General features: G+C 32.6%; 3 protein-coding genes across 5 annotated transcripts in view; 2 read left to right on the forward strand and 1 right to left on the reverse strand.

The window, feature by feature from the left end:
* Positions 1-573: 573 nt before the first annotated feature.
* LOC108758708 (ras-related protein Rab-32) lies at positions 574-3,636 on the forward strand. The gene is made up of 6 exons (XM_018503784.1): positions 574-908; positions 1,266-1,298; positions 1,605-1,701; positions 1,844-1,900; positions 2,474-2,715; positions 3,295-3,636. Exons 1-6 carry the CDS (start codon positions 779-781, stop codon positions 3,417-3,419), a joined length of 684 nt encoding a protein of 227 aa, XP_018359286.1. The 5' UTR covers positions 574-778; the 3' UTR covers positions 3,420-3,636.
* An 832-nt stretch (positions 3,637-4,468) lies between these two features.
* LOC108758890 (phosphotriesterase-related protein) lies at positions 4,469-9,413 on the forward strand. 2 transcript variants are annotated; one of them, XM_018504103.1, is made up of 7 exons: positions 4,469-4,645; positions 4,836-4,995; positions 5,203-5,393; positions 5,517-5,675; positions 6,785-6,949; positions 7,051-7,271; positions 9,153-9,413. In XM_018504103.1, exons 1-7 carry the CDS (start codon positions 4,612-4,614, stop codon positions 9,186-9,188), a joined length of 966 nt encoding a protein of 321 aa, XP_018359605.1. In that variant the 5' UTR covers positions 4,469-4,611; the 3' UTR covers positions 9,189-9,413. The 2 variants fall into 2 exon arrangements, with proteins under 2 accessions (XP_018359605.1, XP_018359604.1); XM_018504102.1 differs by lacking the exon at positions 9,153-9,413 and adding an exon at positions 7,376-7,573 and having other exon boundaries at positions 4,612-4,645.
* moody (G-protein coupled receptor moody) overlaps positions 8,353-15,459 on the reverse strand; it is a 13,043-nt gene continuing 5,936 nt past the window's right edge. The window contains exons 2-9 of one of the 2 annotated variants that reach the window (XM_018504100.1): positions 14,739-14,891; positions 11,402-11,542; positions 10,958-11,128; positions 10,706-10,833; positions 10,214-10,367; positions 9,914-10,113; positions 9,459-9,659; positions 8,353-8,669 (exon numbers count right to left, since the gene is read on the reverse strand). In XM_018504100.1, the coding sequence (XP_018359602.1) occupies positions 8,578-8,669; positions 9,459-9,659; positions 9,914-10,113; positions 10,214-10,367; positions 10,706-10,833; positions 10,958-11,128; positions 11,402-11,542; positions 14,739-14,866 (1,215 nt within the window). In that variant the 5' untranslated portion in view covers positions 14,867-14,891 and the 3' untranslated portion in view covers positions 8,353-8,577. Of the gene's footprint in view, positions 8,670-9,377; positions 9,660-9,913; positions 10,114-10,213; positions 10,368-10,705; positions 10,834-10,957; positions 11,129-11,401; positions 11,543-14,738; positions 14,892-15,459 lie in introns of both variants that reach the window. The other variant, XM_018504101.1, reaches the window with a different exon arrangement.

Raw genomic sequence — 15,459 nt, forward strand, 5'->3', positions numbered from 1 at the left:
CTTACAATCTTAGAGTTTAATATTCACACTGTACGTCTGTCCCTTTTCAATTTATTTATTTATATTTATCTCTTTCGTATCTCTTTCCCTTCGCGTCCCACATTCATCCCTGCGTTTTTGACGAGGAACAAAATGGGAGCGAGGGTGGAGATCTTTTTGCATATGTCCGACATATTGCACCTAATCTCGTTATTTATTAATGACGTCTAATCGTTATTTATTGTTTGATCCACGTACGTTTAATTGCCGAGCGGAAATGGAGTCGTAACTATCTTCCAAAGAGTTTAGGAAAACCAATACGCGCGTGTAAATGTATGTGATGATGTCTGGCTCGCCTTTACCCAGCCACCGCCATACAGAAACCGAGAAGGTTCGATCGAAGCCAACAATCGCTGCCGTGTTACTCGTTACAAAGAGGTGTATGCGCAAAATAAAGGCCTGCACTTTTTACGAAACTATCTTGATGACTTCACTCCTCACCTATTTGTCCAATATATTTAACATTGACTTCTTACGCGGCAAAAAGATTTTTTTTTAAATTTAATTAAAAACTTGTAGCGTATATAAAAATCGCAGGAAAGACGGCAGCGTGTTTACGGCGAGGTGAGATAACAGAGAAAATGATTGCTGATACGAACTACTGTCTGAGAGGGGAGCGAGACGGTGGACGCGACCCGCGGGGTCGTCCGTCTCTTTCGTCTTCTTCTGTTATCGTTTATTACCGTCAACAAGAATCCGACAGTGGTTTGCGAAGTGTGTTGTTAAAGCGATCGAATCGATGAGACGAACGGATCACACGGCGAGCATGACTCCGAGAGCGTCTAGGAGGGACTCGGATGTCGTCCTGTCCAACTTCGGCCACAAGGAACACCTCTTCAAGTTCCTTGTCATTGGCGATTACGGTGTCGGTGAGTCACGGCGAGATTCGTAATTGATAAACTTACATTATTTGAAATATCAATTTGAAATACAATTTTTATATCAAAAGATGTATTAAAAGTATAAAACTTATAAAACAAATTGATAGCTCTCAAAAACTATTCATTATTGAATCTCGTGTTTATTATATTTTTCGTTCACTACGTTATATAAGCTACATTATATCTGAAAACTAGTTTATTTCACTGAATCTAATTTTTTATATAATTGGTGCGAATCCTTTTCGGTTATTACCCTTACATTGCAGTTCTCTCACAGAATTTAACGCAAGATCTATATTTTAATAGTTTTCCCATTTAGATTTTCACAGAAATTATTTATTTTAGGCAAAACTGCGCTGGTCAGAAGATATACGGAAGGTAATTTATTGCAATTTGTCTTTTGCCCACATTATCAAAGTTAATTAACAATTCTTGCCCAGAATTGTTTCGCAAGAAATTTCCGAAAAGTTTAAACGTGACATGCGTTTAATCGCAATCACAGTTGTGGATCGCATGTCGCGAGAGGATAGGTATTGCGGGAGCGTACATTCAGAAAAAGGAAAGAAAAATGCGCGCAAGCCGGCTTATCCGTCTTAACGATACGTGCGTCAAACACCGCAGCTGCGATACGACACTATTAATCCGGACGTCACCGGCGCACACTCTCGAAACTGTCTTTTCCAGGGAAGTTCTCCTCGAATTACAAGATTACCATAGGCGCCGATTTTGCGATAAAAACGCTCGATTGGGATCCGCAAACTAAAATAAACTTACAGTTATGGTACTTGTAGACGCATTATTTATATTGCTTGCTACTTTATTGTCTTCAAGGGCTCTCGCATGTATTTTGCGACCCCTCGAAATTATTCTTAATCCCGAAGAATACATAATTATAAAGACAATTTAATTTTTGGATATTTTAGGGACATCGCTGGTCACGAGAGATTTGGATACATGACGAGGGTCTATTATAAATACGCGTAAATATGACTTTAATGTATCTTTTATTATCCGCTTGGATCTAGTTTGTTTCTTTTAGTTTCCTTTGTATTAAATACGTTTATTATCATAAATAGACATTTGGCTCCAATTTAATGGTACACTGTTAAATTTATAATGTCAAATTATATCCAATTTGAGTTATTTTTAATCATTTCTATAGGTTTTGTCATTGCTACTCAAATAAGTCGTTTTAACTAAAACAATGAAATAAACAATTTCACTCAAGAAAATGTATTAAATTTGACTTAAATTTAATTTATTATGGCATTAATTACAAGGATAAATTTGTTGTTTATATTTTGAAATCACAGAAATGAATTGACTTACATTTCACGTACATAGAAGTTAAAAATAAAACGTTATTTATAACTCGAGAGATTTGTCATTGCTCCTTTCATATCTAACAGTGTATGATTCATCGAAGTAATTAAGATTAGATATTTTATTTTTTACTGAATCTGAAAAATCTCAACTGTATTTTCTATTTATTATAATTTAATTTATTTTTTTTTAATTTGTCAATCTCGCTCATTGATTTGACTTTCACATAGGGTAGCCGCGGCTCTCGTATTCGACATTTCACGAGCGGCGACCTTCCAGTCGATGAAGAAGTGGCTGAACGATCTCAGGGAGAAGGTCGCGCTGCCAGACGGCTCGGGTATACCAGTCGTGCTCCTGGCGAATAAATGTGACATATCGGTTGCCGTGACCGACGAGCAGATCTCCAAGTTCTGTAGAGAGAACAAAATACATGCTTGGTACGCGACTTCCGCGAAGAACAACACCAACGTCGGTAGGTGGACGATCAGCTTATTCTTTGCTCATCTTTCCCGCGTATATTTATATCCTTAAAAAAAAGTTGTTATCTTACTTATTGCATAAATATCTATTAATGTGTGAAAAGTAATAATTATTAGTATTATCATTAATGTTTTTAATTGTTAATAATATTAAAAGAAATATAGTTTCAAAAGACAGAATAATTATAATTGTAAGAGCTTACACATATTGTTTTACTTCTATAAAAAAATATTTGTATGCTATTATTAATTAAAGAGGGATCATTGAGGAGTGACTAAATAATAGCCTTAAATAACGAGAACATATTTATCACGTTATACATGTTTAAATATTAATAGTTTTTGATTAATTACCGGAATATTTTGATGTCTTGATTTTTAGATTTATTGTCTTTGATATATTATATGTACGTATATAATGATTTTTTTCCTACATTCCCAATGTTTCCGCAAGATAAATCACTCGACTTTTCTTAAATGGCCCTTTAATACAATATATATATAATTTGTACATTTTGGTATTTTTTGATTTTAATCGAAAAACATTCTTAATTCAACATCCTTGTTTACAGAAGCAGCGATACGCTATTTGGTGGACAAAGTGCTAAGTTCGAGATTCGACAACGGTATACGGGACTCAATTCGATTACGGCACGAGAGCACATCGAGTCGCGAAAAATCTATGTGCTGCAAATAGAGCGATGTATACACATGCATGGACGATCATCTTAGAATTATTGAGAATATACATAAATCAACGTCATGAACAGATAATTGCGAGATCATCAAACACGGTGGAAATATGATAAAACGAAGCTACGAAAGTGTATCGTTGAAAGATTTATATACATATTGTCATAGTCATATTTGCTTTATGTGATAACCATTGCCATTATCATTTGTTGACCGCGCGTTACAATGTCCTCTTTATAAATTCACGTAAATAAATTACAGAAAATAACATGATGAACTTATTAATAATTACCCTTTTTTTAATTAAAATTGAAAAAATAATTTTTAATTAAATAAAAAATTTTCCAAATTCTCCGAAATTTCATGAAAATAAAAGATGCTATTATCATTTATCCGCCATGCTATAATAATGTCCCTTATTAATTTACATAATAAATAATAGATAAAAAATAATTGCAATGAAACTTATCATGGTTGTTCTTTTAATTAAATCTAAATTAATTCTCTGAAATACTAATATTTATTAAAAGCAACCGAAAAAATAAGTGGAATGCCGTTATATCGTTTACATTTGCAGCCATGCTAATATAAATTGACATGTCACCTTTATAATAAACTTTGAATATAATTCAAAATTAACAATAATTAATAAATTGTGAATTTTTAAAAATTAAATTAATCTGAAACATAGCTTTTATTAAAAGTAGCAAAAAATAAATGTTTTTCTAGTTTGTTCTTTATTACTGGCATTTGGAATGTTAGATGGACAATAAACATGGAAGTCGTTTTGCAAATATTGTTATTTTTGCTTGTAAATTATGATAACGCACAAGCCTATGTACACAAACACATTTTAAGTAAGTTAATTATACTCGCTGTAACCCTGATACTATTTTATCAGGCATTTAAGAGTACAGAGACATTTAAGTATTTAAGAATAGCGCCGATCGCGTAGAGATAATAACCGTTTCCAGGTTGAGTTAGGTCGATTTGAAGCAAAGCACAATACGTTGCAGCAGTTATAAGTTATACAGTGTTGCGTCGTAGCTCGTAGGAACCAGTGCACGCCATTAAGCAAATGATTCTAAGTTTATGAAAGTTTAGAACGCGCATTTAATTGCATTTTTTTAATTTGTGAAGTGCAGAATATAGAGATTAAATTCTCTCTTTATTCATAACGGAAATAAAGAATAATAATGACTGACAACTTTCCGGATGGCGTAAATACGGGTAAGTGTATATATTAAGCAAGAAGATAAGTAAATTAGATAAGGAAGTAAATTATATTTTTAGGAAAATATTAAGAAGCGGAATAACGAAGTTAAATACTTGAGAAAAAAATAATTTCTTTTTTTATTTTTATTGTATTAGATGATTTAGATAGTGAAACTTAAGTTTGTTGTTATGTTTTCCGATACAGTGCTAGGAAGTAAACGATTATCCGAGCTCGGGAAAACGCTAACACATGAACATCTGGCTCTTGATTTTCGCAAATTTTACGTATCACCGCCGAAACATCTTAAACGTTTCCCTGTCGGCAGCTTATCTCTCCAAGATGCCGGATACGTTCGGCAGTACCCGTAAGTCTAATCTAAATACCCTCCTTCCGAATTATCTTCTCTCCCCCCGTTTAATAAAATAGTCCCACTTTAGATCCGAAAATATCACATTACTCATAGTCCGTTTCGTATAAAATGAGAATATTCATACAATAAATAAATAATTATAAATTAATAAAAATTATGTTAAAGATGATAAATATGGATTTTGTAACTGTTTTACATCAGATATAGCAGCTTATATAACTTGGAGTTTTACGGTGATGACGCGGCAAAAGCTGTCTATAAAGACGTGGAATTATTTAAAGAGGCCGGTGGCGGAACTATCGTGGAGAATAGTAGCCATGGTTTGAAACGCGATATTTCTTTAATGAAAAACATCAGCCAGTCCTTGGGAGTTAACGTGATTGCGGGAACCGGTATAGTATGATATATGTGTAATAATATTATTTTATTTAATAAAATATAATTTAGAATCGTAATAATACATTAATGTATTACATTATTATATTATTTGTTATAAATTTTCTCAACTTAAACAGGCCATTACCTCGCCAGTACACAAAATGCATCGACTCTTAATATGACCAAAGAAGAAATGTACAACCTAATATGCGAAGAGTTGAAAGAAGGTTGCGTGGAATATCCCGAAGTAAAGGCAGGATTTATCGGAGAAGTTGGCAGTAATTGGCCGATCGAAGGTATGCACGCAATTGTACTTAACAAGTTACCAAATGTTTTTTGTAATTATTACTATATCGATTATTTTCGAATCATTCTATACTTTCAGCAAAACTTGTATCAAGATATTACATATAGAGGAAAGGCCCAGCTATTATGAGATACCAAATTCATTTTGGATAAATGCTAGAAGTCTATGGGTAGAACTTAAAAAAATAATAGGTCATTTTAAAGGGAATTTAATAAGCTTTAAGATAACGTTATATAAAATTTAATTCAAATTCCATTTTTTTTTTCAAATTAGCGAAATGTAAAAAGTGAGCAAATTCAAAAAATTGTGCTCCTAATATGAGATGCCCCGAGAAATCGATAGTAAAACGCAAGATGTATCAATATTGCAACTAAAAAACTTTATTTTATGTTTCTAAAATGCAAACAAACACAGCCAGGGTGCGTGAAAAATAAGCATGCGATCGATTATACCCAGAACTCGTCTTCAGGTAGTTGGAATCAAGCATCACAGAAATAGACACTCGACGTTCATTCCGGTTGTCCTTTTTATTATAGTACTCACTAAAGAGTAATAACATTTACTCTTTAGCAACGATTTTCACTATGACATAGGAGCATGAGTTATTTCATATTAGAAATACCCTGGGTATCTGGGTATCTTATATTACGATTTCCACGCCTTATGGTTATATGATCATCAAATCTAACTTCTGTAATTAAACAATTCAACATATCCCGTATTTTTCTATTAGTACGACCTTACTCTATCACTACATGAAGAATTTATTGCCAAATATTTATTTATTAAATAATAAACAAGATTTAAAGGCTCATCTCAATGAAACTTGAAGATATCAAAATTCTAAAATCTTTTTTTACAATGATTACAGGTATGATCTAATAATGAATTTTCTACTAAATAGTTTTCAATCCAAGAGCAATAAATTCATGGTAGAATCAATAGATAGCGTTTATTAGTTTAGCAGAAATGCCGCTATCTCATATTAGGCAACTATCTCATAATAGGGGGCTTTCCTCTATTATATTAAAATACACGCATATACATATATACGTATATATAAAATGTACTAAAAATATTATAAAATATTTCTATTAGACTTTGAAAAACGTGCCATTTGTGCAACTGGCGAGGTCCAAGCTCAATTACGTTGCTCCGTGAGCTTTCATCCTGGAAGGAATGCATCTGCTCCCATGGAAATAATGAGGATCTATCAAGAGGCGGGTGGAGATGCGAGCAGAGCTATTATGTCTCACATCGATCGTAAGAGAGTCATAATTTTTTTCTTTTTTCATCAATTTTTAACTTTTAATTTAGATATCCATTTGATTGTGTCACTGCGATTAATCAAATTAATTTAATAGGTACGTTAATAAAAAAGGAGCAACTCATGGAATTCGCCGACGCTACCAAATGTTATATTCAGTTCGACCTGTTCGGCACCGAATGCTCTTTCTATCAGCTGAATCCATTGATCGATTTTCTGTCAGATGCACAGCGTGTCAAACGTATTGCGCTGTTGAAGAAAGAGAAAAAACTGGACCGAGTTCTCATGAGTCACGATATACACACAAAGCATCGCCTGGTACGCGTCTCTCTAATATTTTCCGTTTTTCATATAATTTTATAAATTTATGTTTTCTTGATCCCAATGACTAGACACTTGAAAATATTTTTTTAATTTTTAAGATACATTTTGGCGGACACGGATACTCTCATATCGTTAATAATGTTGTGCCAACCATGATAAACAAGGGCTTCACGACAGAAGAAATCGAACTGATAACAGTTGAGAATCCCAAGAAGTGGCTTACTCGGCAGTAAACCAAATCTTGCGAAACAAACTGTGCTCAATTATAAATTGTTATTTTTACGAATAATTGTAAACTAATAGAATACATTAATTATTTCATAATTAATTTTTATTAAATGTGATTTAATAATAAACAATGCTAAAATACTGTTCTATTCTGCAGTGTAAATCAAAGTCGTTGAACCAGCTTTTTATCCTATGAGAAAATAATTGACTGCACACGTTATAATTCAATTAGGTATAAAGTAGATAATTTTCTCATAGGGTAAAAAGTTGGTTCAACTACTCTGATTCACCCTGTATATAATGAAAATGCGAATCATCTGTATATCGACTCAAGTAATAAGATTCTTCGAGATATTAAACAATAATTTTTTGTTGAGTCAAAAAATAGTTTTTTCTCTTTTCTAAAAAACTTGATTTTTTAAATTATATTACCTTTGAAATAAGAGAACAATATTAAGTTCTATAAAGGAAAAAAATTGTTTATTAAAAATTAAAAATCGTAGCTTAATATTAATTGCAAGGTACCTATAATCTTTCTAGAGAACAGATTGCATCTTCCTACACGAAACATATAATGCATGAAAAAATGCAACGAATTTTTATAAATAATTTTAATTTAACCTAAACCATTATATATATTACAATAATCTATCTTTTTATCATAATTGTCGCTTAAAATTATTAGATTAATAATCATGTAAATAAAAGACAATGCAAAGTTTATATTTTATTATAAAATACAATGACACAACATGACAATCTTTGGTAAAAGTCATTACCCAGCAGAAAGTATAACTTTTTGACTGTTTCGCGAATGTCTAAAAAATTAAAAACTTACGCAACATATTCGACATTCATATTATTTCACTGTTTAATGACAAAATAATTTATGAATTAATTTTATTTTCTTATCATATTAGACGAGGTAAAAAAATTATGCGAACTAACTTGATAACTATTGCACGGTTATCAATAACAATTTCTTTCTTTTTCTTTTCATCTTCCGTTTCTTCTCCTTTCTTTTTGTAACGGGAAACGTCTTTTGTTTTTTCCATTTTTCTCGACGTCCGCCTCACAGCTCCTCCTGGAATTGCGAACTTCTCACGGGATTCATAGCGATAGAGACAGTCGATACCATCGTTTTGCTGAAGTCCTTCGAGTAGTCTAGCAGAGGAATAAATTACAATTACATTTCAATGAAAATACTCGCAGTTGAACAGAATACACAAATACAAGTACTTGACAGAGAAACGATAAAATAAAGCAAATTATTTTTAAATAATTACAAATTTATATTTTGTATAATATGATAGTATATGTTATTTAGAGAATAATGAAATTAAACAAAGCTGTTTTAGGTATATAACATTTATATAATATTTTATAACTCATGAAAGTCATAAAAGGACAAAATACTCTTTTCTCTAAATTTTGAATTAAGTTCCATAATTTTTATTCCATAGATATTAATATAATTTAATTTTAGTTAATTAAAAATCAACGATGAAGATTGGAACTATATTCGGAACTACGATTAGCCAAACTGAGTCAATAATAAATTCAGCGAATTGCGATAAAAAAAATTCGAGGTGTTTTTATGTGTTAGCACATTATTAATGATTAATTATATTATAACGATGATCGAAGGTGCAGAAGCATCCGGTGACGATTGCGACAATTTGACGTCGCCTGTTCGTCCCGATTTTTATGAAAAGTGGAGTTAAGAACATGCAGAGCGTAGAAATAAATTAGTAATTAGGGATTACGATTAATTGACGTTAGCACATATATAAATATACACACAGACTGGTCAGCGGTACCAAAGTGACGATCAAAACAGAAAGCAGCAAACTTGTGGTGCCCTTGACTTACGAAGTGAGCGAGTGGTCGCTTAGGCTCGCGCGCTCGGTCAGAGCTTGGTGAGCGTTACCGCGTGTCGTTGCTCGAAGTTACCTTGGGCGTAGTCATGCTGATGAGCCTGAAGACCGGCACCACCTGGCGCACTGCTGCCGTACGGTGTTAGGGTCGCCCTTATCCACTTGCAGCCGATCACACCGGCGTACGCTTGCCTGTATTGCTTGTTCATGATCACGTAGATGATTGGATTCACGCATGAAGCAAAGTACAATAACAAGTATCCCAGAATGTGACACTCTGAAACAGTTTGATGGAACGACGCTAAATAGTAATTTAAAATGATACGATTTCTATGAATTGCTTTTATTATAACGAATTTATTATTTAAAATAAATAATTGCATAAGCTATAATTTTCAAGAGGATGAAAAGAAAATAGAAATGAAAGCTGATAAAAACTGAGTGTATATAGGCAATGCTGCGATAAATGAAGATGAGAATGTGAAATATTATTTCATTCGGAAATGATGCGCTATAAATAATAATTCTTACCGGGACATCTGACTTCCGCGTCGGCCACCTTAACAATGGTGATCGGTAAGTAGCACGCGAGGAAGCTGAGAAAGATTACCAGTACCATCTTTGTGAGCCTCCATTCGCTGCGCTTCTGTTTGAGTTCCCTGATATCCCTTCTGGGCGTATGAGGTGACTTTATCGTCGGTCCAGCATGTTTTCGCAATCGCGATTCTGATCTGCAATGGTGATTAAATTTTAATTAATGTAATATAATCAAGGCAACGGTAAATAAAGATTATATTGTAAACGTGATAAATATCGGAAATGTCAAATTACTTGTGCACCACCCAAAATATCTTGGCGTAACAGCCAACGATCACTAAGCACGGTATCAGAAATCCCATAACGAAAAGGAATGTCTTGGAAGTGTAACCACGACGATCTTTGACGATGGAGCAGGTCTCCAGATTAGGATCGTAATCGAATTTACCTGATGGAGTATAAATGAATAATGAATAATAAAGCAAAAACATTAAAAAAATATATTAAATATATATATATACATATATGTAAAATAAAAAAATATTTATACACATATATAAGGCAGGAATATGGTATATTTAATTTCTTATTTAATTATAAAAAATTATATGTCAATATATTAAGAATTTAATGTAACAGTCTTATTTATTATTCTGCCAAATATAATAAAATAATATTTTTTATTTATTCTTGGAATATTTGCAATTTTACCGCTTTTAGCAAGTTTTTGCCGTTGAAGTTTCTTTCTCCAATTATGAATAATTAAATAATAAAATAGCGACTCACCCCACACTCCTGCCAGCGTAGGTATCTGCATCCCATAAGAGAAGATCCAGCAAAAGATTATCATTGTGGCTATCCAATACTTCGTGTAAACCTTGCTATAAATATCATGATGCGCTATCATAATATATCTACAAAACCAAAAGATTGAATTATTAATAGTTCCTTAAATTCGATCGAATCAAAGAAAATTTTTTTAGCTGGATCAGACAGTTCGACTGTAAAAAGTTAAGAAGATAAAGAAAACATACGCACCTATTGATAGTGATTGCTGCGACAGACAGCAGACTGACTCCGACATTTCCGTACCGCAAAAAGGGTACAAAGATGCAGAAGAATCGAATGTCTGCCCAGCTGGCGTTGACGAATCTGATTGAATCGAACGGCAACACCAGCAGACAGAATACAAAGTCCGCAATGCATAAGCTGTGTTTTAGTAATAAAAATTACATTTTAATAGACATAAATGTTAGAGATAGTGGCATTATAAAAAAATGCTAAAATTTAAGACTCAATTTCTTTTAGATGCGATGGATTTGTGTGAAATAATCATTAACACAATATTATTGTTGTACAAAAGCTTCTTCAATATGTGTGTGTGTATGTGTGTGTGTGTGTGTGTGAACAAGCTATTTATAAAGTAAATTTATAAATAAATAATTTTGATAACAAAGTCATATATAAACTTGTTTATCATACCTTATAATAAAGGCCGCTGCAACGTTGCGAACTTTAGGATATTTACATAACGCCACGATCGTTAGTAGATTACCGGCTAAACCAATAATCATGATAATGATCGCCACTACCGCTGCAAAGGTCCTCAAGGGCTTTGGAAATCTGCGGCAGATAAAACAATCAGAATAGCCATTTCTCGACATAACTATATATACATTAAAATAAGTAATAATTATATATATTAAATTATTAAAAATTTATATAATTAATATAAGATAATATAAGTGTCGCGCACAAATTCCACAAGTTTGAAATAAAAATCAAGATTATTTCAAATTCAATTCACGCAATTAATTCACAAATTTAATTATACTATTCTGTAACTTTGAAATTAAGTTGATTCCAAGGCAACCAAGGAATGTATAAAATATTAAAATATTGAAAAATTATGTTGATTCAATAATGAGTCGGTAATCGGTAGTTCTAAATCTTATCGGTGAAGTTGACCAATAGCCAACTTGTACGCTGATTGACCAACTTCATTGATTAAAGCCTAATTTCACGATTCTTAACCGAGATTTAACTTATTACTTATCTCTTTCTAGAATTGAAAATATCTAATTTCAGAATTGAAAAGAGATGAGAGATGAACCTTGGATAAGAGTTAACCATGAATTGTGAAATTGGACCTAAGACTAAGACTGACAGTCTTAGTCACATTATTAAACTAACATAATTAAAGTTATTAATTAACATTTTTGTATGTGTGTACTATTGACAACTTTGATTATGTTAGTTTATAATTGTTAATATCAAGTAGTTAAATTAGTGAAGAATTTTTCTTTATTTCGCTAACAACGCTATACATATATCTGTATAGCGTAGCAGCGCAAAATAATCTATCTATTGCTGAATTGGCACTCTTGCTAAAACGGCATTTGGAACCGTCCGTCTGCCCCTCCCTTAAACGTTACTGTTAAAATATTATTAAATGTTTATATTTATATATGTATGTGTCATAAAATAATAACTAAAGGTACTTTATTAACTACAAATTTTTATATGCTATTGCGCCTGTATACCGAAGCTTTTATATAATAATTTGCAGTTTTGATTAAAAATACGTGATTCAATCATAATATCGTCTCTGTTTTCGAATTATTATGAAATTATAGAAGCAAAATATATGTAGGGACGCCGAATGGCTCGTCGCTCGGTGCGATTGACTTGTGATTTGTGAATCCGGATTCGATCCCACCTGCTCCCTATATATGCGATTTTTCACGTTCGCCGTTTGGATTCGGTGTTAAACTGTAGGTCCCCTCAAGTGTTGACAAACTAAGGAGTAAGAATGCAAACTATACTACTAAATGCAAAAACATAAGCGAGCCTCTGCTCCCGAAGAGGCTCTAAAGCTAAATTGATGCGCATGTACTGTGATCTCTTAAAAATGGGGTTAAAAAACCAAACCCACGGAGAATATACTAATTGTAAGCTAAAAAATGCATGCGTGCGTGTGTGTGTGTGTGTGGTGCGCGTGTGGCGTGCGTGCCTGCGTGCGTACGCGCGCGCGTGTGTGTGTGTGTGTGTGTGTGTGTGTGTGTGTGTAGATGAAACAAAATTGACTTTTGCTCGTTTTAATACCTCTAAAAAATACTTTGTTTCGTATTTACCCACAATTACTTAAGTCTACGAGTATATCTGCTGTATATGCACTGTTAGAAATTTCTCAATGAATTTTAATTAACATGTAAAGGAAGCATGTGGTTATGCACGAAATTAAGTGTAATGAATGATGTAAATAAAAACTAAATTACAGTAGTCTTAAATGTGATGAACGTGTGTATTGAAATTAATGAACACATTATTATAGAAATTAATTTACACGTTAATGAAAAGTACGAGATCTGTAACTGAAAAGTAACTTATGTTATAATGACATGTAAGAAACGTAAACATTAAGCGTTAATAGTATTAGGCTTAATTAAAATATTATTAATATTCGTAAATGTAAAAGTACATTAAATTTCATTAATATGTACATTAATAGTTATTTCAATTACGATTAATTAAATGTCATTTATAAAAGTATATTAAATTTCATTACACTTCATTTTTCAGTTACTGTAAACTTAAATTTCATTAACATGTGCATTAATAGTCCTTTCAGTTACAGAGAAATTAAACTTCATTCACCAATGTACATTAAAAGTTAATGAAATTTAAGAACATTTCTAACAGTGTATGCCTAATCCTTTTAAGCGTATTTATTATTTAGTTACTAAATAATTACAAAATAAAGAATACTGAAAATACAGAATGCTCATTGCGTTCGACATTGTTACCCTTAAAAGGATTAGACACATGTACAGCAGATATACTCGTAGACTTAAGTAATAAGACAAATACGAAACAAAGTATTTTTTAGACGTATCAAAACGAACAGAAGTCAATTTTGTTTCATTTATACATATGTATACATTTTGCTTCTATAATTTTATAATAATTCGAAAACAGAGGCGATATTATGATTGAAGTTTTTGAGAAAAAACTTAAAACTAAAACACACTTCTAATAATATCATTATTAATCATGTTCTCTTTTTACCTGATATTTCACCGATTCGTTGCTTTTTGCACGGATTATCACACATTTTTCTTTATATCTTTATGTCTTTACGACAATTATAAATGTGTTGTTTGGTTATGTAAATATTTCAAATAAATGAAACAAGATAGTCGATATTCTTGAATGTCTCGAGATAAAATTATTTGTTTTTGTCGAGACTAATGCCCGTATTCACAGTCAGGCCTTACATTTATCTTTCGATGCTCTACGAATCATTTTATTGGCTACTGAGCATCTGAAGATAAATTTAAAGGAACCTTAAATATAAGGTCTGACTATGAATACGGACGTAAATCTCGCGGTTTGTTCGCGTCGTATGCTCTAACATGCTCTAAAATGCTCCTATCATAACTTCTACCCATTATAGGTCTTCTACAATAAGCCGCAAGTCAGAAGTTCTAAGCGATCTTAAGTCATAGTCGGTAAGTTGGCCAATAGCCATCTTGAACGATTTGGTTAAGACTGGTTAAGACTTCTGACTTGCGGCTTATTGTAGAAGGCCTAGTAGAGTGAATAGGAAATAGGAACTATGGCAGGAGCATGTTGAAGCATGTTGGAGCATGCGATGCGAACAAATCTTAAATCTCGGTATCGGTATTCTCTCGTCTCGTCTCGTCTCGTCTCGTCTCGCTCAAATGTATCACTAAAGACTATAGAAACCAATTCAGAATCAACATTAGATTTAAGATAAATTCTAGATACTGTATATATGTTCCTAAATAGAATGTACCTCGATAGTTCCGCGTCAACAATGGTGCTATGCGTGGCATTGTCCATGATACGCGGCAACCACGTGTCCGTGCCGTCCATTATGCCAGCCGTGCCGAAGGTGTCGAAGCTCTGATCTAGCGATTCCATTTGGCCTCGACCTGACCTCGAAGGTCTGCAACATTCACGAGCGGAAGAACAAAATTGAATATTCGACTTGCGTTCCCTTCAAGATGCGTTCAAATGACACGGTTTTTCTACCGATCCGACTTTTCTATCGTAGAACCCCAGTCAGCTGTTCGACGTAGCGTCCCAGCTGATCTGTTGTGTACAGTTTTTTCTTTATATTTATGTATTATATATTATCTTTTCATACACTAGAGTTGAATAGAGGATATAAATACAGAACTTTTAATAAGTTTAATAAAAGAAAGACTTAATTGCGATATATATATAGAATAAGACATTGGATGTTTATAAAAATGAGAATTATATTAAAAAATCCTCATGAAGGGAGATACAGATATTGACATTTGAAAATAATAAAAAAATTTTAATTCATTTCTCCTCAATTGACACATATAAGTCTAATACAACTCTAAACGAAATCTGTTTCATTACAATTGTATACAGTGATGGGAGAAAGTTCGGCAACGGTCAAATATCTTGGAAAATAATGCTTATGGAAAAAAATGTTCAATACAAAAGTTTTAGTATATCAAGTGGTCTATTATATGGTTATG

Source organism: Trachymyrmex cornetzi, unplaced genomic scaffold (genome assembly GCF_001594075.2).
Source record: "Trachymyrmex cornetzi isolate Tcor2-1 unplaced genomic scaffold, Tcor1.1 scaffold16, whole genome shotgun sequence".
Classification (NCBI taxonomy): Eukaryota; Metazoa; Arthropoda; class Insecta; order Hymenoptera; family Formicidae; genus Trachymyrmex; species Trachymyrmex cornetzi.